The sequence below is a fragment of the Littorina saxatilis genome, linkage group LG12 (genome assembly GCF_037325665.1).
Source record: "Littorina saxatilis isolate snail1 linkage group LG12, US_GU_Lsax_2.0, whole genome shotgun sequence".
Taxonomy (NCBI): domain Eukaryota; kingdom Metazoa; phylum Mollusca; class Gastropoda; order Littorinimorpha; family Littorinidae; genus Littorina; species Littorina saxatilis.
Genome location: NC_090256.1, coordinates 50,996,689 through 51,021,191, shown reverse-complemented (window position 1 = coordinate 51,021,191; position 24,503 = coordinate 50,996,689). Strand labels below are relative to the sequence as shown.

The 24,503-nt window shown below is 41.2% G+C and overlaps 2 protein-coding genes across 3 annotated transcripts; one reads left to right on the top strand and one right to left on the bottom strand.

Annotated features, from left to right (window-relative positions):
* Window positions 1-3,890: 3,890 nt before the first annotated feature.
* LOC138982187 (protein TRC8 homolog) lies at window positions 3,891-13,340 on the bottom strand. 2 transcript variants are annotated; one of them, XR_011460803.1, is made up of 3 exons: window positions 13,060-13,340; window positions 7,343-11,796; window positions 3,891-6,474 (listed from the first exon to the last, which is right to left on the bottom strand). XR_011460803.1 is itself a non-coding variant. In XM_070355414.1 (2 exons), the coding sequence occupies exons 1-2, from the start codon at window positions 13,211-13,213 to the stop codon at window positions 9,938-9,940; spliced, it is 2,013 nt and encodes a 670-aa protein (XP_070211515.1). In that variant the 5' UTR covers window positions 13,214-13,340; the 3' UTR covers window positions 6,661-9,937. The 2 variants fall into 2 exon arrangements, 1 of the variants encoding a protein (XP_070211515.1); XM_070355414.1 differs by lacking the exon at window positions 3,891-6,474 and having other exon boundaries at window positions 6,661-11,796.
* A 45-nt stretch (window positions 13,341-13,385) lies between these two features.
* Window positions 13,386-24,389, top strand: LOC138982184 (RING finger protein 145-like). Its single transcript, XM_070355411.1, has 5 exons — window positions 13,386-13,452; window positions 14,790-14,974; window positions 19,430-20,538; window positions 21,206-21,490; window positions 22,506-24,389. The coding sequence occupies exons 2-5, from the start codon at window positions 14,800-14,802 to the stop codon at window positions 22,932-22,934; spliced, it is 1,998 nt and encodes a 665-aa protein (XP_070211512.1). The 5' UTR covers window positions 13,386-13,452; window positions 14,790-14,799; the 3' UTR covers window positions 22,935-24,389.
* Window positions 24,390-24,503: the final 114 nt, after the last annotated feature.

The following is a 24,503-nucleotide window of genomic DNA, read 5'->3' as shown; positions in this document are numbered from 1 at the left end:
TGTCAAACAGTGGGCTATCGCGCTTCGATTGGCTCGATTTTTCAGTTGTCCCGTCCAACCGCGTATATGTTTATAGCCAGAAACCGGATTCCGGATATCAAGATGACCTTGTTTATCAAGTTTTCCGACGGGATGCTCAGTGTGTTTGATAATCAGTATGTAGACTGAATTTTCTACACTGCTGGTTCCCTGTTTACAACTTATTGTTTTAAGATGTTCCCTTTCGTTGTGTAAATTGTAAGTCACACAGACTATTTTGGTATTATTAGTAGATGGAATGAATTTTTGTAAACTCTTTTTTGTATTCTTTTCTTTTTTAAACTGACATTTTTTATTCTTTTCTTTTTTAAACTGACATTTTTTTTCTAGTTTAACCAGACCTCGACGCCGCCGTGTAAAAAGAGAAGCCGGTTCACACTTATAACTTTAAATCTTGTTAAAGAATCTTCATATCCTTTGAAAAGTTACGGGGGGGGGGGGGGGGGGCGTCCCGGAATACGGAATAAGATTGTCAGAGTATCTGCTCTGTATTGTCTGTCACGGTTTTTTGTACGTTCACACGCTTGGTATATAAGGTCCGTCCAAGGTTCATCGCATTCACCCTTCACAAATATAGATGTGTGATGTAACTATGACATTGTTTGCCAACCCTCGACACTCCAAAAACGAAATACAGTGGTCGCCGGTTAATATGACCAGCCGCGTATTATGACCAATTTTACCCGGTCCGGAATTGTCCTTCTTTGTTATGTATTGAAAAAGCCGCTTAATATGACCACAACGCCGCTTAATATGGCCACATTGTTTCGAGAAAATGGCAACAAGTTCACATCTTTTTACATTTAGTCAAGTTTTGACTAAATGTTTTAACATAGAGGGGGAATCGAGACGAGGGTCGTGGTGTGTGGTGTGTGTGTGTGTGTGCGTGTGTGTGTGTGTGTGTGTGTGTCTGTCTGTCTGTCTGTGCGTGTGTGTGTGTGTGTGGAGCGATTCAGAGTAAACTACTGGACCGATCTTTATGAAATTTTACATGAGAGTTCCTGGGTATGATATCCCCAGACGTTTTTTTCTTTTTTTCGATAAATGTCTTTTATGACGTCATATCCGGCTTTTTGTAAAAGTTGAGGCGGCACTGTCACACCTTCATTTTTCAATCAAATTGATGGACATTTTGGCCAAGCAATCTTCGATGAAGGTCGGACTTCGGTATTGCATCAGTTTCAGCATGAAGGCGTAAAAATTACTTTGGTCATTAAAAATCTGAAAATTGTAATTAAAATTATTTTTTTATAAAACGATCCAAAATTACTTTTATTTTATTCTTTATCATGTTCTGATTCCAAAAACATATAGATATGTTATATTTGGATTAAAAACAAGCTCTGAAAATTATAAATATAAAAATTATGATTAAAATTAAATTTTCGAAATCGTTTTAAAAACAATTTCATCTTATTCCTTGTCGGTTCCTGATTCCAAAAACATATAGATATGATATGTTTGGATTAAAAACACGATCAGAAAGTTAAAACGAAGAGAGGTACAGTTAAGCGTGCTATGCAGCGCAGCGCAACCGCTACAGCGCTGAACAGGCTCGTCACTTTCACTGCCTTTTGCACTAGCGGCGGACTACGGATATTGTCTACAGTGCGTTCAGTTTCATTCTGTGAGTTCCACAGCTTGACTAAATGTAGTAATTTCGCCTTACGCGACTTGTTCTGTTTGAAATCACTCGGGGGGAAAATATACATACGATTTTTTGAAAAAGGCAAAAAGGCGTGCGATATTTTCTTTCTTTTTCAGTCGTGAATGAAACTAAAGTGATCAGTGCTCAGTGATCTCTATGTCGCGATCATTATTCTCTCTCTTTTTTTCCCCGAGACTGAGCGTCATAAAAAAAGCAAAAAAGCGTGCGATCTTTTCATTATTTCCCGTGAATAAATCTAAAGTGATCACGAACATTATTCTCTCTCTTTTTGGCAAACAGAGCACGAGCCAACCAATCTTTCAGTCTGATTCAAGAGGAAACAATGTCGAAACGAAAACGCCAAGATCGGACAGCCGAGGAAAAGCTAGAACTTATTGACAAATTTAAAGCTCTACCATCCTGTAGTATGCGTGAGAGTGCTGCACAGTTGGGCGTCAACAGAGGATTTTTGACAAACATTCTCAAGAATGAAGACAGCGTGAGGAAGGAGTGCGCAGACGAAGAGGAACCCCCACCCCCACCCCCAACAGCTCCTGAAATGAGAGCGCTCATGGAGAAACTGAGGTCTGGACTTCAAAGTCGCGGCTACAACATGGAGAAGTTTGGAGCCTTTGACAATGAAGTGAAGGATCTCCTCTGGTCTAGCACCAACACACAGACCAATATCCGTGATTTTTTCAAGGCCCCTAAGTGAACATTTGGACGTGTATATGCCGTTTCTTCCATTTACTTTTCATTCCATTTCAATTTCTTTTCAACGGACGTCATCTATAATGGCTACAATGTACAGTACACATATTTAATTTTGTGTTTGTTGCCAAGTTACATTTTCTTACAATTATTAATTACAAAAAAAAATGTTTCGTTTTGTGATTTTTTTTAAGTCGTTTTCTCTAACATCGGTTAATATGACCAGCCGCTTATTATGACCATTTTATCCCGGTCCCAAAGTGGTCATATTAACCGGCGACCATTGTTGCAGAAGTCTATACGTCAGACTGATTTTTCATTGGCTACAGATTTGTAACAGAGCTTTTCATTGTCGGAGTGCGTATATCTTTTACTGAGCCAGTGCGTACTTTCATTATCGAAGGGAGAAGTCCTTGGTATTCGTTTATGAGGGAGTGGTCGTTATTTGCGAAAATCTTATCTCATCTCATCTCATGATGTCTTTGGACCTCACCCACTCCAACGGCTATACCACATCCACGACATCGGTTCTCGATTGTTTCGTTTGTAGACATGTTTACGTGCTGATGTTTTCAGTAGTGGAAAGAGTGATGTAGTGTCATTCGCTTGAAGAACTGATGTTGCATAAGTTGAAACAAAATTAAATGAAAGTCTATGATCTGCTGTCTCTGGTATGTGTACAGTCTGTGATTTATGAAACATGTGAAATCTGTGATCTGGCATGCTTTTGAAAGTGAAATACATGTAATAATAAAGTTCAATCATAAACTGTCACTAAAATCAAATGATAATTAGAAAAATCGTTTTTGTTGTTTTTACTGAAAACAACAAAAACGATCTTTTTAATAATAATAATTTTATTTTAGTAACAGTTTATGATTGAACTTTATTATTATTTCACTGAAAACCTGATTTCTCCAACAAGTGGTATTGACAAATTCTTACATCAATGAAAAAGGAAGAAGAAGCAGAAGAAGAAAAACAATTAATGGATCCTTGAAATTTGATGATATACAATCAACCATCCTTTGATCATATCTGGTTATCTGACTCTTTAAAATACATATAAAGTTTCAAAGCTCTAGCTTATGAATGGTTAATAAATTGATAATCTCCATTGTTTTTACTGAACTTGATGCCACTGTGACCTTAACCAGACAACCAGACTTATCAAAGTGTGCGAGTTGTGACGTTTCTTGCAACATGCATTTGTGTTCAAATAAGAAAAGAAAGAGTACAGTTATTATTTCAGTCCTTTTTTGTCTGTGAACCATACTGCTAAGTATGGCTTGTGTGCATTCCCCAAAATAAGAAAAGGTCTTGTAGGTGACATTTGGGGGGAAAATCACATGTAAAGTTACATAGTCGTCAGTCACATAACTGCTGCACACACTCAAACACAAACATTCTACCTCCATTCCCTCATCAGTCATTGGTACAACATTCAGCCAAATATTAAGTGAATGTCAAAAAGACACTCACAAAGTAATCCTGCAAGTCAACTGTTTTATTGAAATTCAAACCGACCACTTGTGCAGTATTTGGCACAGCACTGTAACTTCAAACAAAACACGAGCTCCTAATTTGTAACAAAAATGAAAATGTCAATGTCATGATGTACATGTAACGCACATCATATAATGTATGATTACAGCTAGTTTTGAAGCAAATGAAGTACATACATACATAACATATAATAATGTATCACAGATGTGTTCCATCTTGGAAAGGAGAGAAATTGTAGTGGTGTGTATTCTAAAACAGTATTCAGATGTACTCTCTTTTCGCAATGAGCTATATAATAAATATATCTGAGAATATGTTCTTTCTGTTAAACTGAACAATCATGGCCAGTTAAGGCATAATGCTGCTCTGGGACTGTACAAGCTCAAGCCATAAATAAATAATCTACGTAAAGCACAAAGCTTACTTGTAAACACAAGCCAGCTCCTATTTCTTACAGTTCTGTTTGTTTCATGTCTGTGCTTGTTATCTGTACTCCAAGGTTGCAAAATACACCAAATCGGGGTAAGAAAACATTAAATAAGCATGACATTTATGCTATGTTAGTATTAATACAGCATCAGCAGCCACACACTGCTGAGCAGATGGATTTGCAAATCAACATGAAGTCTTTTGCTACTTGACGAGAGACTTAACTTCAACTGAGGCAATGGTGATCCTAACTGAAAAGTGAAAACACAGTTTTTCTCAGGCATGGGAATTGAAAATTGTAAAAAAGGCGGAAAATTTCTAAATGAAGACGCGAAGCATCAAGTCGACGGCGCGAAGCACCTAGCCTTACTAGGGGGGTCCGGGGCATGCTCCCCCGGAAATTTTTTTTCTCCAAAGAACCCAGATGGTGCAATCTGGTGTCATCTGAGCTCCAAGTTTGCCATTAAATTCTGTTTTTAGAATCAGAGTTTTTAGTACAAAAATGTACCAATTTTTGCTTTTTTGAAGAAAAAAAATATATATATGTACAGTAGTCCCTTCCATTTCCGGCCCTTTCGTGGGCGTGAACCTACCCGGAGCGGCCAGCTTTCCCATGACTAATGAGTTTTCCTTCTATAATTGACTCTTAATGGCCGTTAACCTGTCTGACGCGGTCAACGGTCACTGATTTTTGCCCTAAGGTGCCCCTCTTACTCGACAGGAGCGGCCACTTAACGGCCACTTGTCACTTTCGCGGGCGAGCGCCTGTGGTGTGTGTGTGTGTGTGTGTGTGTGTGTGTGTTGTGTGCACAGACGGCACAGCACGAGCAGACGACATGAATACTTACGCATGCGCAAACTGTAAATACAGACATGCGCATACATGTACATTTACGGCAGTCACTTCCGGATCGATCACAGCTGATGTGAGTTTGAAACACTTGTTTATCTGACACTCAAATACATATATAATAATCCAAACAACACACATAGAAACATACGAAACAATAGCTTAGCCAGGACGATCGAGTTAAACACGCAAATAATTAAGATGTATAAACGAAAGCAAAACTAACAGAGACAATGAATCGGCGGCTCGTGGATGATCGCTTTCTTTTCTTCATGAAAACTTGATCGTGTTTTGGGGGGTTTTTTGGAGGAGGAGGGGGCCTGTAATGAACGGCCACCTGATATTTGCGGTCACCTTTGCAATGACTAATGGGTGACCGGATATGGCAGGTACTACTGTATTATATGGTTTAAATTTGTAAAAAAATTTGTTGAGACAAACAGGAAAATGTAACTTGTAACACAATCTGTGCAATCTGGTTTACTTTCAAACATAAAAGTTCAATAACTGAGGCGGGCGGTAGCAGTGCGTGAACAAAGTACGGAAAGTTTTCGCGGGCTTTTGCGCAAAGGCCAAAGTAACCGGTGCTTTTTTTGTGTGCCTCCCCCCTTTATTTTTTCGGCGGACACTTTTGCATTTTCGGCGGAACAAAAAAAAAATTCGGCGGAAATCCGCCGTTCGGCGGACAATTCCCATGCCTGTTTTCTACATAAAGCTTCAACATTAAAACCAGGGTAGTTTTCTCCAGTTCAACAGATGTCCCCTGAAGAAAAATAAAGTGTACAAAGTAAGTCCATTACATAATTTAGCTGGAAAAATGGACAGCAAGTTAACACAAATTTGGAAAAAAATTGAATAAAAGGAAAATCACCATTTTAGCTTCAAAACTGACGTGCATGTGAATTCAGTTACCTACAGTTAAAGTAGCAAACTAGACATTGTGCAAAAACAGACGAAAAATGTGTTGAAACTGTGAAAAATAAATGATTGAAATTAACAATGTCAGCTTTTGCAACAGAGTTCATTGGTGGTTTTGACTTACCCCTCAAAAATCGTACACTTTTAACAAACAAAAACTGGAGAAATCTTCACATCACATGATTACCATTTGAAGCAGCCAAGAAGACCTATAGTCTTGTTGTGGCAGATGGAAACAGTTCTACCAGCACACAGTTATCGTTTCAGTAAGATAGCTGACAGAAGACCAATCCCTTGGGATTAAGATTGATTGTTTTTAGGGTTAAATGAATAAATAAACAATTACATTTTATTTAAACATAAACTCACTTCTCTTTTTACATTTAGTCAAGTTTTGACTAAATGTTTTAACGTAGAGGGGGGAATCGAGACGAGGGTCATGGTGTACGTGTGTGTGTCTGTCTGTCTGTGTGTGTGTGTGTAGAGCGATTCAGACTAAACTACTGGACCGATCTTTATGAAATTTGACATGAGAGTTCCTGGGTATGCAATCCCCAGACATTTTTTTCATAAATGTATTTGATGACGTCATATCCGGCTTTTCGTGAAAGTTGAGGCGGCACTGTCACGCTCTCATTTTTCAACCAAATTGGTTGAAATTTTGGTCAAGTAATCTTCGACGAAGCCCGGACTTCGGTATTGCATTTCAGCTTGGTGGCTTAAAAATTAATTAATGACTTTGGTCATTAAAAATCTGAAAATTGTAAAAAAAAAATAATGTTTATAAAACGATCCAAATTTACGTTCATCTTATTCTCCATCATTTTCTGATTCCAAAAACATATAAATATGTTATATTTGGATTAAAAACAAGCTCTGAAAATTAAAAATATAAAAATTATTTTCAAAATTAAATTGTCGAAATCAATTTAAAAACACTTTCATCATATTCCTTTTCGGTTCCTGATTCCAAAAACATATAGATTTGATATGTTTGGATTAAAAACACGCTCAGAAAGTTAAAACGAAGAGAGGTACAGAAAAGCGTGCTATCCTTCTCAGCGCAACTACTAAACCGCTCTTCTTGTCAATTTCACTGCCTTTGCCATGAGCATGAGCGGTGGACTGACGATGCTACGTACGAGTACATACGGTCTTGCTGAAAAATTGCATTGCGTTCAGTTTTATTCTGTGAGTTCGACAGCTACTTGACTAAATGTTGTATTTTCGCCTTACGCGACTTGTTTTTTTCTAGAGAAGGAGCAAGCATTCACAATGTACATATTTCTTAACTTCCTCCCCATCCCAATCCTTCAGACTGTTTAGTCCAAGAATATGATACAGTTAAACCGTTTTATAACAAGCATCCGACGGACCAAACAAATGTGGTTCTTATAGACAGGTGGCAGTTATGGAAAGTGAATTACAAAGGAAAGAACCTCATCAGGGTTCCTCAGGGGTAGTCATAATGGGAAGGTGGTTGTTATCAAGGGATGGTCGCCAGAGCAAGTTCAAGACATCACAAATATTTTAAAACAAACTCAAATCTCTTTTTTATTTTTTTTATTAATTAGTGAGAGAGTTTGCTAAATAAGGGGAAACAACTGTTCTTCGTCCATCTAATTTTGTCTGCTTCTCACTGAAGGCTTGAGTGTGATTTAATACAAGTATGTAATTATCAATGCTATCATAATCAGTGAACTATGAGGATGTGTGTGGTTAACTATAAAGAAAACACCACGAAGAGTTGAAATGCATCTATTATGCACTGAAGCAAGTGCGTGTGTCTTACAGCTACATGTACACATACTGGTATGTCCGACACAAGACTTCAGAATAATCTACCATGACATGAGCAGGTAACAGTTACACAGAAGTCAGTCCCGAAAAAGGAAGGGCATGCTTTTGTCTGTCATTGGTTCAGCTGTATTGCACAACTTGTTAATATGGAGTATAGCTGTTTTGAATTTTGCACAAGTTTGCAGGAATATGAAAAGCATCAAATTGTCCAGTTACAGGGGTGTAATCAAGGGCATGATATACGATTAGTTCTCTACTTTACACATCCACCTGACTATCTCTAATGGTTCATGCACCTGCCTCAATCTTTTATATTATTGATTGTCTTGATATAAACTGTGATATTCTCCAGTAAATGATATCTGTCAAAAAAAGAAAATGTTTTTAACCACTGATAATTAACATGTAGCACCACATATAATTGATATCTTCTCGTCATCTTTTTAGACATCTTAAAAATATGGCATGAACAGCTTGTTAACTGTTGTTAAAGATTTTATATCTGTCCTGTTTGTTCATGTTGCGCTATATATATTTAAAGAAAACACTCAAAATTAAACAAAAGGGCTGAAACAACACTTTTTTTTAAAGAAATAAAAATAAAACACCCCTTACATTTCACCTGCCATTTATATATACCTACAAAAACACTGATATTACTCTCTGCAGGGACTTTTTAATTACATCATTGCAATTCCTGATGAGATAAAGCCATGATATGATGGATTTGTTTTAAATCCTGAAGCTAAGTTCTGATGTACACTGTGTCCTGCTATGTACATTTGTATGTATACATACATAACAAATAGAAGGTTCAAAAAAGGGTCATACAGTACAAGAAAATAAGATCAGCATATTTTAAATGTCATTTGATTCACAGCAGAAAGGCACCCTCCTTAAAGTTAAATCTACATTGAATTTTTTGTGAATTTTTTTAAAAAGTTTTCAGTGTCAGTATCTCATGAATGGAGGGTGATACATCTCACACAGGATATGTTCCTTCGAAGATATAGAGATTTGTCTTTCTTTTGTTAAAATAATGAGACTTACAAAAGAAAAGAGAATGAAAGGCAGAACACACACAGGTACACATCTGTAGACGTACGCACACATACGTTTTTCTGTGCACACACAAACAAGTATGCACACATTTGCCTCAACAGTAATACCTGCACATCATTTATACACCCACTGACACTCTCCAAGTTAGTCTCACATGTATCGCCGACACATTCACACATTCAAACACTCACGCATACATACAACTGTGTGCATTAACAATAAAACATGCACAATATTTACAATAGTTTACAAACAGTGACACAGAAGCACACACACATGCCCACATCCAAACATACATACAGTTATAACTTATAGGCACTCACGCACTTTTGAACACATACATGTACATGTACACATGTATAATACATACTGTGTAAATTACACAAGCAATGGCAGGAAAATGTACACACAAACACACACATTCAATTTAACTTTCACATACATCAAATCTACATAGTATTATTATCTGCACATCTAGTCCAAGCCTTTGAGTTTGAATTCCAACCTTTGATTTACATAAGGAAACTAACCATTACATGTAATAAGTTATTCCCTGTACTTACCACTTCAAAAATGCACACGAACATTTCTTGTCAAGCTTGTAAAATACACACAGAGAGAAAATGTTTGTTAGCATGCAATGTATGGAGAACTGTGCTCCATGCATGAAGCGCTTGTAACAGTAAGCTATACCAAGGAAAAGAATGCTATAGCCATGATAACTTTTTCAATACTAAATTTTCACGGTTTTTCATTCTTAACAGCTCTTCTTACACAGTTTAGTGTTGTTCATTCTCCTTTTCTTATCCACCAGCCTTGAAGAGGAAAAAACACGGCAATCCATGTCCACTTTTGTCATCGTCATCAAACCCATTTGTCTCATTACTCTTATCCACATCTTTTATTTATATTATAATCTCCTTTCACAACTCATCTTCAACCAAATGTTATATTATACATTAATTGTCTAAACGTCACCGCATCGGATTTCTTTGACGCTGACGAGGAAAGTTGTCCACATCAAAACGATTGTCACCGCCTGCTTGGTGCTCCTGTCGTGGGTGATGCATGGCTTCTTGCCACTGCTGCTGTTGCCATATCTCACCGTTGTTCGCTGGCCCTCCCACATCACCGTTATCATTGTCCCCCTCCCCCGTCCCCTCACTGCCATCGGACCCAGGGGCCTCACATATAATCTTGTGGCATAAAGGGCACTTGTCCTGGACGTACAGCCATTTGCGCAGGCAGACGGCGTGAAAGTAGTGCCTGCACTTGGTGATGCAGGCCGTCTTGAGGTCCTGGTAGCAGATGGCACACACGTCGCTGTGAGCTTGAAGCTGTTCCTTGCTGGCAACCTCCAGTGCAGCAATACGAGCCACCGCATGGCGCCGGTTTATGAAAACCTTCCAGCCGTCCTTGGCCTGGCACCAGATGTTGAAGTAGGCGTGGATGCACATCATCAAGGCTCGGATGAACCCGCCAGACTCAAACATCATGATCCAGGCCCCGTTGCAGAAGAGGAAGATGCCGAAGAAGAACTCGATGGTGTTGCCGAAGGACTGCACGTAGTAGACGTAGTCGTCCAGCTTCTCCCAGAAGGTCTCCTTGTAGGCATCGATCATGAAGAGGGTGTAGACGGTGAGCGAGATGAGCACCTTGATGATGATTTCTATGCAGAAAGCAGAGACAGCAAACAGCCAGGTGCTAGGCTCGTGCTGTTGCCACAGGTAGAACATCATCCAGGCCGGGAAGGTGATGAGCACCACACACATGGCCAACAGGCGCAGGTGTTTGGACAGCACCCCGGAGTGAGAGGCGCTGACGTTCATCAGCAAGGGGTTGACAGTGCTGTGCACAAAGTGCAGGATGGCGGTGGACAGAAGACAGAAGTTACGATACAGGCGCACCAAACGTTTCGTGGTGTCCAACCCCGTCAGACCAGTCTGCAGGGCCAGGATGAAGAAGAGAACAGAGCTGACGGTGCCGATGTTGCGCTCCTCTTCTTGATCAGCGTCCAGCAGCCAGGCCACAACCACACCAAGGTAGGAGGTGAGGAGGGCCAGCATGGAGGAAAACCCCAGCAAGGCCACCCACGTCTCACAGCTCCCCGCAAGCAGGTGGTACAGCAGCTCCCAGTTGACCTCCCATGACTCGTAGAAATCGATGGAGGATGTCTTCAGAAAGTGATGGTGCACCGACACACGCACAAAGCCCGCCACCAACCACAGCAGCCGAACAACAAACATTGTCCTCAGCACGTTAGGCACGTGCAGCCGGGTCCAGTGGTTGGAGACGTAGTCAGTGATGCCCACCACCTGGAACAAGGCGATCTCGGACTTGAGGACGCGTGGCAGGTCCATGACCCAGTAGAAAAAGCCTTGCACCCAGTCGCTCACCAGCAGCAGAAATGGCAGGAGGCTGGACAGCAGGAGGGTGAGGGGGATGGAGTCGGGCAAGACACGGCGAAGAACAGCGTGAGTGACGGGCAGTGTGAAAGACAAGTAGAGCAGCAGCTGCACCACCAGCGCCATACGGTTGTTGTTCTCCACCTGCTGGTATGACGGTCGGCTGGTGCGCAGGGCGATGAACAGCTGTGCCAGCGAGATCTGCACCACCGCGCTGGCCAGTAACACACTGGTGGCATCTGCCAAGGGGTGCCTCCGACCGCTGGAGTTATAGTTGAGGTTGAGGGTGAACGTGGTGCTGCCAGGAGCAATAATCTTGGTACTCCACACGTGACACAGGACTAGCAGACCGAGCGACAGTAGGTAGCTGTAAGCTTCCTGCAGCTGCTGAATTGGCAGGCAGAATAACACCACCATTGCTGCTGCCACTGAAAAAACAGCACACAAAATTAATTTTTGAACCTCTCTGTTAACATTAAAAATGACAAAGCAAAACATCAGTTTAAGATCTTGAATACAAAAAAGGTTTTTTTACAGGCAGAGAACCAACAACACTACTAATGTCATGCTTGAACAGTCTGCAGCAGAACTCATGAAAAATTAATTAAACAATAACATCCAAAATTCTGCTAAAACAGACAAATACCATCTGCCTACGTAAGTTACATCATGCAAATGGCTCACATACATCCATGTTGAGAAAGTATGCAAGAATAGGAAAGGCCTCACTTGACAAAAAGATATCACAATCTCGGGTCCAACTTTTATCTGAAAACACCCGAAATGACATGATTTATTGAAAGATTCTCTTATCTTCTGCTAAGGTTTTGGTGAGTGGGGGAGGGGAGGGGGGGGGGGGGATTTAGAGGTTTTGTTTATTTTGTTTGTTAATTTGTTGTTATATAAAGATAAGATTTTACAAAATTTATACAGTTTTGTGAGGTTACTCTCATGGAAATTTGGGCTGCTTTCTCACTGGGGAAAGCGAGCTGCCATGCAGTACGGCACTACCCATTTTTTTCTTTTTCGCTGTGAACTTGGGTTCTTTACCGTGCGCATGCGTGCATACAGGGGTGTTCGGACACTGAGGAGAGCCTGCACAAAGTAGACTCTGGGAAAAAATACCTCGCAGAACATGAGGATCGAACCCATTCCGAAAGTGACAACTGGTTTTGAAGCCAGCTCCGCTTCCAACTGAGGTTTTACCTGCCCCTGTGGGTGGTTTATTTTAGAAAATTAGTACCGCACAATAGAGAGAATATATATGCCTTTCCAACTCTCTCCTTTACCCGCATTGTATCGCGCAATGGAAAGGCTTATTCTCTCTAATCTCGGCTACAGGTGTAAATTTCCTACTTTTAAATGTGCATGGCACATTTATAGAATTGTACTAACTTACTAACACTAGAATAACAGAGACAAAGGAGCAGCTCGTGGTACGTTGAGGTGTTCACTTCCAACAAAATACTTTATAACCTCGATAACTAAAGTGACTTTAACGTTTCAACCCGACCGAGAGAAAAAAAAAGGAATATTTCTGAAAACGTGCAGATAACGTGAGTAGGCCCTAATGGATAATTTTATGCAGGGGAAACAACCTGGACTTTGGACCGAAAATGTCTCACTTTTGATGAAGTGAAAGTAAGCAGACATAAACGTCATGTTTCTTAGATTGATCGTGAATGACTCACATGCTGTGAGGAGTAAAAGAATGAGGATTGTATCACGTGGATTTTCGAATGGCCCATCTTCAAACTGAAAACAGAGAATTTTGTCGAGCACAAGCAGAGGTGGCACTCGGCACAAGATGTCCACCAAAAGCTCCGTTCCGCTCCCTCGAGACATCTTTGACAAGGAAACTTGGCAAAAACTGTGTGAGATGGAATGATTTTCAGACCGGCAAATCACATTTTCTCGTCATGGAAACACAGAGTTTGCGAGTTCGTTCGCTGTGTGCCTAGATGTTACGCCATTGCCGACGAATGTGTATAGTCTCACTTCCGTTTCCGGTACACGTTCTTAATATAGAAAACTGAAGGTAGTGGGGGTTTTCCGCTGTTGGCAAACACGCAGCAGAAGTTGTGGTAAGGAAGGCGGAGCAAAGAACACACTGGACGAAAATACATAATCTACATGCATATCATTAAAACTGCAATTCTTCCACATGTGTGTGGTTATTCTGTGTGTGGTTAGTCCTCTGACACCAGAATCTGTTCGAATCACAGACCTTCGTCCTTAGCTCTCCAGCTGGCATCCAAAAACGACATGTTTTTTAGTTTGCATAATGTAACAACTCCTTTCGAACGCAAACACGACAGCCATAGTTCACTGAGATGTCATTATGTTGGCTTCTTTTCAACTGGTGGCAAATGGATTATTTTATTTTATTTTATAGGCTTTCACTAGTTTTTGTGAATTCAACTTCAAGCCTAAATATATCAATTTCAGCAATTGACAAGGTCCATGAAATAAACATGCACTGGTACTTTATCTTGAGAACCCTAACAGGATTTTATTTTTGCAAGACAATCTTTTAAAAATTGTTTGCTAGGTTTAGGTCATTCTTTTATATTATTAACATAAATACAACCATAATGATTTCTTCATGCAATCAAACGTACACGTACCCCACTTTTGTATATATATATATGCATTTACAAGGAAACTGTATACATGCACTTACCTCTGACAAAGAACTCTCCAGATAATATTGCTCAGCCATTTGTGTGTGTGTGTTTTTCATCACGCACTGGCTATACCCACTCAGAGTGTATACATGATTCTGACCCAACATACACTCCGGCGTTATCTTCCGGTCACGAACCGAATTTGCCATATGACACAACTTTGCAATAGGAACGTAGAGCAGAGTACAAAAAAACCGAAAACAATCTGATGCTTCACAGGCTTTGCTGTAACGTAGATTACATTTTTGGGGTGTACATAAGAGACCAGACACTGAACCGCATCCACACTTGGACTTGGAGTGTCATTCGACGCCATTTTGTGAAGGAACGCTTCACTTTCGATTCATGGTATCAAAGTACGCTAGGGACAAACACAGACAAAAACAAACACATACACAAAAGTGATGCTACACGGCAGTTTATTGTTGGAGTTTAGAAATGGTTGTATATCAATCAATCAATCAATGACGCTTATACCATGTGAGTGTACATTATTGCCAGCCCTGTATACACTCCGAAAAAGAGATGGCGGAAGTCAATATCTCAGACTGATTTTTCATTGGCTACTTCCTAACGACTTGTAAGGGGGCATTTCACTGGCTTAGAGTTGTAACATAGCTTTTCATTGTCGGAGTGTATACAGTCCTATCTATTCTGTTTACACTCGGAGTGTATATCTTTTGCCTTTTCATCACTGCATGTTACCTTCATGAGTGCTTCTCTTGTCTGTCCAGGTCGAGGAGCATGGTTGAACCTCAGTGGCGTATTTCACGAGTGTGGGTGGAGGCGGGGGTGGGGGTGATTCTTCGGGTACCGGCCCTGTTTCTGCTTGAAGCCTGGTGTCGTACCAACCCCCTCAAAGCTATACAAGTCAACACCTTTGATGTGGAAATCATTGTTACCGTTGTCTATTATTTGAGTAAGTTTTGAGTGGAGCTTAATACACCCCTTCGGAGTTTCAAGTGCGCATGCGCGGCTAGTCACATTTTTGGCGGCAGGGGGCGCTCCGTTGTACCAAACACACTCGAGATCATGAAACTATCGTGGGACAAAAACCACAGAAATATCAAAGAGATAAGAGCTTACGAGGGAAAACTTGAACGCAATCGGCAATGTACCTCTTCTGAAGACCTCGTGTTTGGTACAATTTGCAATCCCAGCATGCAATGCGCGGACTCTCGCCTGAGACTCCGAAAGGGTGTATTTGTCAAGTTGCCCATAACCTGTTCTTTGAAGTGTATTGAAAATCATAACCAAGTGGGGCAGAGTGCTAATGACAAGATCATATACAGTCAAACCTGTATTAGTGTATATATATATATATATACTAGAATGAATACCCGCTTCGCCGGGTAGCCGGCTTCGCCGGGAAGAAGTACTTAGAGCCGTACGCCGGCTTCGCCGGGTCCGAACAATGGACCCGCCAAGCTTAGGTCCCTCCCAGATTCGTGGAATGGGAACAGCACGAAAATGATTCAGTGGCCATAATGCCATTCCTGACCATATCGAGTCCCATCCTTGTCGACGAATGTAACCGTGTTAATCACCTTTGGAGGCGAACTCCACTCAAACAGGACTGAGCAAGTTATGGCTTCTAAAAGGAAGGCCAGTACATAAATTTTACACAAAAGCCGCCAGACCACATCACAAACAGAACTGAACAATGCACAGGTGTTGCTCACATAGAGACACACACACACACACACACACACACACACACAAAAACACAGAGAAGCCGTATCTATAGAGAGATAGATGACAGTGTATTTTTCGCGTGGCTATAAATTGATTCGACCTTTGCACTTTTACAGTGAGGATAATTTACGGGTCCAATTTACGTTCTGGACACTGCGTTGACCTTCTAAAAATAGTAACAGTAACAGAACGCCGGGAATATCCGAAGACGCTCCACTCACACTATAGTGCACCATTACGAAGGAAGGGAGGTAAACGCTGAAAACCTGGAGAATATGAGAAGATAAGGAAGAGTTACTTATAATGGTGAAATGAACACAAAAACCAAAATCGATTCAGCGCTGCGCGCTGAGAGCACGTGTTGAAATATCTCATCGATGATATTGTGTCCGGGGTGTAGCTGAATACGGTGTCCAAATTTGAAAAAGATCCACCGAGAACTTTGGCTTTGGTGTGTCGGTATGGGGGCCCGGGTAGCTGAGGTGGAACCAAAATAGCTGAGGTGGAACCAAAATCGGTTCAGCGCTGCGCGCTGAGAGCACGTGTTGAAATATCGACCAGGTTGTGGCGTGTCCCGGGTCTACCTGAATATGCCCACCAAATTTGAAGCAGATCCATCGAGAACTTTGGCCGTGCATGGCGAATACACAAATACACAGATACACAGACACACACACAGACACACACAAGTCGTATATATATATAGATATATATACTAGATGATTACCTGCTTCGCCGGGTACCGGCTTCGCCGGGATACCCGGCTTGCCTTTGCCGGGAAGAAGTAGAGCCGGGAAGAAGTACCCGGCTTTGCCGGGTGAGTGGCGCACCGTACGCGATTGATGCCACACGAAGGAAGGGAGATAAACGCGCAAAACACTGGAGAAGATAAGGAAGAGTTGCTGGGAATGGATGTACAGAAAAACCATTAAAACTAAAATGGGTTCAGCGCTGCGCGCTGAGAGCACGTGTTAAAAATTTTCATCAACCAGATTGTGTCCGGGGTCTACCTGAATATACCCACCAAATTTGAAGCAGATCCATCGAGAACTTTGGCCGTGCATCGCGAACACACACACAGACAGACACACACACACACACCAGCCGTATATAGATATAGATATAGATATATATGTAGAGGTTACATGCCGAGTCTCAGTGATTATTAAAAATAATGGTCGAAGTTGGCGGATCATGAAAAATGCGAGCTTCAGCGAGCTTTTTCATGACCGCGAACTGAGACCATTATTTTTAATAATCACTGAGACGAGGTGTGTAACCTCTTTATAAGTTTATTACTCCTTTCTTCAGTTATTCAAAGAAAACAGGAGTTTTTGTGCGAAAGTTTGATCGAATTCGAATCACTCAACCAGTCAACCTGCGCAGGCGATCGATTAATGTGCGGTTGTATAGTTCCGTGCAAATCATTCCATTCTGTTAACACTTCTTGTCAGTTTCCCTGTTTTGGACTAAAATCAAGTACACAGATATGCTGTTATTTTGCTGTGGCGGTAAAGGCATATATTGTGTGTTCTGTTTATGTTTTAGTATCGCTTAGGATAATGTTCTTTCGTCAAATGGGACTAGCAGACGAACTTTTGCACCCGTGTTCCAACGTTAATTACTGTATGAAGTTCAGTTTTCTGGGGAAAATAGTGTATGAAACCGCTTTATGTTGTTTAAATTGATGAGATGTGTGCATTTGGTTGCGTGTGATCTGTTTATAAAATGAAATATTGTTGAAAACTGACCGTGGGATTGCAGTCTACTGTTGTCGAAGAAACTGAGTGAAAAGAAGGGGAACTACTCTTGTCGCTAGACAAAGTATGAGTTACTTGCCTTGGGAATTTGCTTGTGATGAACGTTTGTGCACGGCAGATCTTGATTCAGAAAACAACCGAACTCATGGATTTTATATGGAGATTCATGTGTTCAGGCCTGTAGTTGTTAATTTAAATGCGGTATGTTTGTTTTGTTTGCTCCAGAGATGTATACTTCGTACGTATAGAGCGTTGGGAACTTTTCAGTCGCAAAAGTAGTACCTAAACAGAACAGCTTCTCAACCCATTGCACTATCGAGGATTCAGGCTGTTGCTGGCTCGTTATTTGTTTGGTTGCTGGGTCATTATCGAAAAATAACTAGCTCTACAAGTTTACAGAGGTAAAGAAGCTGAGGGGGGAATAAATATATATATGATTCATATGTGATTCAGGGCTTGTAATAGTGAACAATTCTCAGAAAGGAAAGGGGTACAGTGGAACCCCCCTTTTAAGACCCCCCCCCCCCCCAATTTAAGACTCCCTCCATTTTAAGACCTTATTGTTGTCTCAGATACTCTGTTCATAACCTCTGTAAATGTACCCCCATTTTAAGACTTCCTCCTTTTTAAGACCTCAATTGCTCAGAGGTCTTAAAATTGGGGTTCTACTGTATTTTGACTTGCAATATTGGACGTTTAATATTCGAAGTCAAAAATTTTCTTTTTACCCCTGCATGTGAGCCGGGTTAGCTCAATCGGTAGAGCGCTTGACAGCCAGTTTGTTACATTGGCGGTTACGTTGAATCTTTTACTCTTAGTAGTCAGGAACATTTTTCAAACTTTATTTTAATTTTTCAACTTTTTCTCTATGTTTTAAACCCATAATTCTTTTGTTTTAATTTTGTATTAACTTTAATTCATTTCAAAGGTTTTGAGTGATGTATTGAAGATCAAATTTATCAAAGGGTTGCATAATCGAGAACTTCCAGTGAACAGTTTCCCAGAATTACCAATTCTGTTTTTAGTAACATCAGCTTTTGGAAAAAGCCCAATGGGCGAGAGTATCACCATGCGTCCACTGAATGTAATGGGCGTTAACGAATTCTACTTAATGTACTTCTCTGTCAATTTAAGATAAGCCCGCAGTGGGGCACTGCGGTTATGAAATTAAAGGCCCCTCCTGTTTTTGGAACCGCAGGAGCTTTCTAGTTTGCTGTTAGGTAGATTTTTGGTTCCTCTTTCCTGTCATGCTCTCTTTTTCTTCATGAATTCTTTTCTTTTTTTCTGCCTTCTTGCTCATTCACCTGTATTTTTTCCAAAAATCTCTTCTCTTGCCGCTTGTCTCGCGATTCATGTATAGTTTAATCTGTTAGTGTTCTGATGTAAGTCCAGCAGTAGATAGGTTAAGCCTATTTTAACATACTGGAAACTGGTAATCTTCCAGTAGGTATTAATTTAGTTTTACTAAAGCCTGCTGGGACACAAGTAATGGGTTAGTGCATTTGTAAACAGGAATCGCTTGACAAGTGGCCCCCTTCATCCCCCCCTTCCTCGTCCTGATATGGCTCTGCGCAGTCGGCTGGACGTTAAGCAACAAATAAACAAACAAACAAACAATTTAAGATAATGCAATTCATTTTTGTGATTCAGGGCTTGCATTTGTGAACAATTCCCAGAAAGGAAAGGGGCATTGTATCAGATGAATAGTTTGTTTACAGAAAGATGACTTCATACATAATTATATACATATATGCACTTCAATCCTTAACTTCTGTGTATTTTGCTTTTGATGGCACCAAGAATGTGTTAATTAAAAAAAATGTCGCAAGGCTTGTAATGTGTGCAAAGTTATTGAAGTGTATGTTTAATGAAGAAGAAGAAAATGTGTAAACTACAACCGTCACTGCTTTTTGTTTCAGCTGTGGTGCTAGCACTTGTATTGGCAACACTTCCCTTACGGCAGCTGGTATGGCTGTACATGTACATAGTGAGTGGGGGCCTTCTCCTGGCTTCTTTCCTCCTGTCACAAGAGGTGGTGGAGGGGGAACGAGCGAGACAAGATGTGGACGGCAGCGCATTCTGGACAGCTCTGCTCGAGGACCGCGAACACGCACAGCGGCTCGTTCTCCATTTGGTGGCTCAGGCTGTTGTCGCTGCTCTTATCGCCTACCTCATCGACATGAAAGACTGGACCAAGTTCTTGCTGCTGGTGTTTGCGCTGCCGGTGTTTTCACGCATCACTGGTCTTCCGGTGGTAGTGATGCACGTACTGCACAACTTTGCCACCATCTTCACGCTGATGATCGGCCTGTTTTATGTCTTCAACAACCTGGGCAACATGATTGACATGTTCAAAGAGGGCATCTCCCGCGTTGCTGCCTCTATTCGCCTGCTCGGTATCCTCCCCGTGCTGATGACGTTCTGGCACGCTGCGCTGCTGCCTGTGCAACTTTTGCTGTTCTGGTTGATCCTTTTCATCTCTCAGCTGTACGTCTACCTCTACACTGAAGGCCACCCCATCCTGCAGGAAGGCTGGATCGTCATTCTTCTGGCCAGCATCGGAGAGTGTTGCTCGACGCCCATCAGCCTGTTCGCTCTCTGCGTCACAATCACCTACTCCTCCTACGCGATTCTGTCGATCACCAAGCTGTATCTGCAGGGTTTCGAGGCTTTCACTAATGACAACGACAACATGCGTGGATGGACTGAAGGCTTCACGATGCTGTTGATTGCTGTGCAGACCGACGTGCTGGACCTTCGTCCTCTGCAGCGCGCGTTCCTTATGTCCATCCTGTTGTTCATTGTCGTTTCCTCGTTAATCCAGTCCATGTACGAGATTGCCGACCCAGTTCTTCTGGCACTCAGCGCTTCCCACAACAAGAGTGTGTTCAAGCATTTGCGTGCTGTGGCACTGTGCACGTTCCTGTGGATGTTCCCCTTGTACATGACGTACTCCATCTGTCAGTACTTCGACCTGGACTTCTGGCTGATGGTCATTGTGTCCAGCTGTCTTCTGACCTCAGTGCAGGTGAGTGACATGTGTATAAGGAGAGGGATAGTAAGGGTGCATACAGGTATAAAACATGGTTCAGTGAGTAAAACGTCTACCCATTAATCATGAAAATTTATATTAATTTTCTTATTTATTTATACTTACCAACACAATGTTATTTTGCATATAGCCCCTTAACTACCGAAAGAAAACGAAAGTGAAACTAGAGTTGCTGGCGCCACCTGCAAAGGGCGGTCACTCTGGGGTATAACTCTAGTTTCACTTTCGTTTTCTTTCGGTAGTTAAGGGGCTATATGCAAAATAACATTGTGCTTGGTAAATCTAAATTAATAAATAGGATCTCATATTTTATCACCACCCATGCCAGTCAGTCATAATTGAATGTGTATGTGCTTGAGCATGAAAGTTTGTCAGGTGTAAAAAACGTTAGAGGTCAGTCTTCAGGGCATTGCAACAACAAAATAATCCCATTGCTTTTTTAACCCAGAGTCTTAGGATACTGCAAGGGCTGATAGTGGGGGAAAAATAAATAAAGAGCACAGTGTCTGTATCATGCATTGAACTTTAAACTGCCCCTTAAAATAATACCTGGTCTTGAACTTAGTAGTCTGCTTATTCAAGGGCTTGCACGAGACTAGAGTTTACGTTGCCTACATTTCAAAATTTTCATTTCATCTTCCAGGTGGTTGGCTCTCTAGTAGTCTACAGCCTCTTCGTGTACGACTCCATACGCAGCGAGCCATGGGAGAACCTAGATGATATCATCTACCTGGCTCGTGCAGTCACCCGTGTCCTCGAGTTCATTGTGGCGGTGTTTGTGGTCTTGTACGGACTGAAGGAGTCACTGTTTGGGGAGTGGAGCTGGATCAACTCTGCCATCTTGATTGTTCACTGTTACTTCAATGTCTGGCAGCGGCTGCAGAGTGGATGGAAGAGCTTCTTGCTTCGCTGGGAGGCTGTGAAAAAGGTATTTGAAACTTAACAGAAGGGTTTGATCCACCCGGTTGTTATTTGAGCTACCACAAAAGATTGAACTATTTGTTAATCTGGAGGCTGCTATAAAGTATTCGAAGTGACGCTTTCTAACTGTTAGTTTGATCAGTAAAGTATTCAGTGGCGTCCCATGTGTAGGCTGTAGGCAAGCATTTGGGAAATCTCAATTAAGCCAATAAGTTGAATTGTCCCCTTCATTTTTTTGCTTTCGACTTTAAAGAATTACACAGGCTTAGTGTCTACAGTAACTCAGGCATGGGAATTCCAAAATAGAAAAATAGGCCGAGGTCCAGAGGCCGCCAACATACATACAAGGTCCAACAGGGCTTCCCCCCGGAAGGAAAACGAATTTTAGCATTTTAGACCAATATTTTGGTAGTTCTCGTGTAAGCAAATAATGGATAGAGAGACAATAGTATACATATAATTTAATTTACCTTTTTTTGCCGCGGACAAATTTTTATTTTTGCTGAAACCTAATTTCCTTTTCGCAGAAATCTGCGATTTCGCGGACAATTCCCATGCCTGTAACTGTACTTGTCTACTCATGATGTGTGGTAACGTGTATAACTCAAGTAAAATTCAAGAATTGATGCAAATGTGGATTTATGCGTCTGATGTTTGGACTTTTAACATGTAGGAAATACAAAACAGCTGTTCAATATGGAATACTTTTGTACTTTGTTAACTCAGTGCAGTTTGATAACACTGTATTTTTCTACAGCATATGAGTACAGCTGTTAGTCTCCCCCCCCCCCCCCCCCCCCTTTATCCCAATCCAAGAAAACTAGGTCTCAAAAGCGAGGGGGTCTTAAAGTTGAGAATATTTTATGCAGAGACTGTCGAAAAACACAATTAAAGGACGTCTTAAAATACATGGATTTAAAATTGAAGTTTCACAACTCATGAAATTGCTTAAAATTGATCCCATTTCTCCCACATTTGTTTTTTACGTGTATGACCGTTTTTACCCTGCCATTGATCCACAGGTGGAGAAGATGCCAGAGGTGTCGGCAGAGCAGCTAGCCCAGCATGACGACGTGTGCGCCATCTGTTACAACGAGATGCGCACCGCTCGCATCACGCCCTGCAACCACATCTTCCACAGCTTGTGTTTGCGCAAATGGCTCTACGTCAAAGAGTCCTGCCCCATGTGTCATCGCGATATCTCACAGCAAGATGTAAATCTGCAGCGTGATGATAACGCTGACCGCAATATTAACGCTGCGGTTCTCGTTCCTGCTGCGGCCCAGGGGATTGTTGTTCCTGGGGATGGTGACGCTCATCACGCAAATGTTGAAAAAGTGGAGGGCTCGGAGTGTAGCTCCAGTGTCTCCAGTATGGACAGTGGCGCGACCACAGAGTCTGATGTAGTGGACCACGAGGAAGCCGACACTGTAGAGGCTGACCGCATGTAGACACCAGCACAATGACTTGCTGACTTTTGTTATGTTTTGGATGTCATGCTTTTTTGACTGCAATAGTTTTCTGGTTTGAGTGATTTGGTGTCCACACAGCAGTTCAGAGAGTGGAAATCCGAGGTTGATTTACTCTCTGTGGAAAAAAGATGATTATTTGCAATCATTACATTTGGCAGAAGGGAAGAAGTTAGTTGTTTTTTTCTTTTTTAAATGTTTCTGGTCCGTTATGTTTTACCAGCTTAGCTTCTTAAAGGCAGAGACTTACAATGCTCTTATCCCCCTAAAGAAACTATTCTCTGTGCTGCTGGTTATAGCAATAATTCTCTCCCACGATTCATCTGTAGCACCTTTATGCTCCCCCCAGAAAACTGTCCATTTAACCCTTACACTGGTGCAATTCTGTAACACGTTACTGTCATTGGTGAATTAACAGAGAGAGAAAAAAAAAACCGGTCATATACGTTTTCGCATCCATGGGAGGTAATCGGAACCGACCAAACAGACTGAGCCAGTAGCGCGACATATGTCGTGACAACCAGGTGACAGTATATGTCGTGACAACCAGCCTAAGGGTTAACACATGATTTGAAGCAACAAATGATTTTGTAGAAAACGTCTTTCACAGGATTTCAACCCCATTTTACTCTGCAAGTTGAGAACAAAAGGTTTTGACAGTGCCATTCTGTTTTATCATTGTGCTTCAAATGTTTGTTACTTGGAGCAAGCTCATTATCTGCATCTAAGATTTTCCACACGTTCAGGTATGGTTGGCAGAAGCACAAGTATTGTTTACATTTCCAGATAGGGATTGCATAATCAAATGAAGTACTCAGCTAGCGTTCATTTGATTTGTGAGCTGTCTGTTGATAGTTGAATACATACATGTGCTCTCATATGATGGGAATGATCACTTGAAAGACAGTGGGACTCGCATTAAAACCATGCCTGTCTGTTTCAACATTTCTAGGTCAGCGAGCCTTTTTCACAATTTCATTATTCTATTCATTCTTTGTTACATTATTGCAATTGGTGCTACTTTTCACACACACACACACTGATTAACTGATTTCCTACGTATCCGCATGCATGTACATTCTATCACGTGGTTTGTAAAGGATACATTCATTTTGTTTGCTAACAAAAAGTTGTTTCATTCAAACTGTTAGTTGTACTGTTTATTCTACAAAATGTGCAATATGTCAGTCTTGGGAATAGTAAAGTGTCTGTTTAACAACAGCATTTCAGAGAAGCTAGTCTTAATCAGAATTTTTTTTATTTTTAAACCAGTTTAGTTTTTACTTTTCCATGAAAAGTAGATGCCTAATGCAGATTTTAGGTACGCTTGTAAGAGCTGTGATACCAACTTCATCATTCATGTTATTAATTAAGGTATGTTTGATTGTTCAGTGCATGTTGCATATTTAAACATTAAAGACACTTTCAAACAAAGAAGTCACATACTGTGTTGACTGTTCAGGGTGTCAGGTGAATGCTAATTACACTAACAAACAATGAATGATTCTTTCATATGGCCTGTTACAGGTAAACAACAGCACATTCACCCAA

Excerpts from the sequence above, each read along its gene's own strand:
- LOC138982187 (XM_070355414.1), bottom strand. The coding sequence starts at position 13,213 with ATGTCTCGAGGGAGCGGAACGGAGCTTTTGGTGGACATCTTGTGCCGA. Across the intron at positions 11,797-13,059 it reads TCTTTTACTCCTCACAGCAT|TGGCAGCAGCAATGGTGGTG; the intron begins GTGAGTCATTCA and ends CTGTTTTTTCAG.
- LOC138982184 (XM_070355411.1), top strand. The coding sequence starts at position 14,800 with ATGGTTGAACCTCAGTGGCGTATTTCACGAGTGTGGGTGGAGGCGGGG. Across the intron at positions 20,539-21,205 it reads GTCTTCTGACCTCAGTGCAG|GTGGTTGGCTCTCTAGTAGT; the intron begins GTGAGTGACATG and ends TTCATCTTCCAG. Across the intron at positions 21,491-22,505 it reads GCTGGGAGGCTGTGAAAAAG|GTGGAGAAGATGCCAGAGGT; the intron begins GTATTTGAAACT and ends ATTGATCCACAG.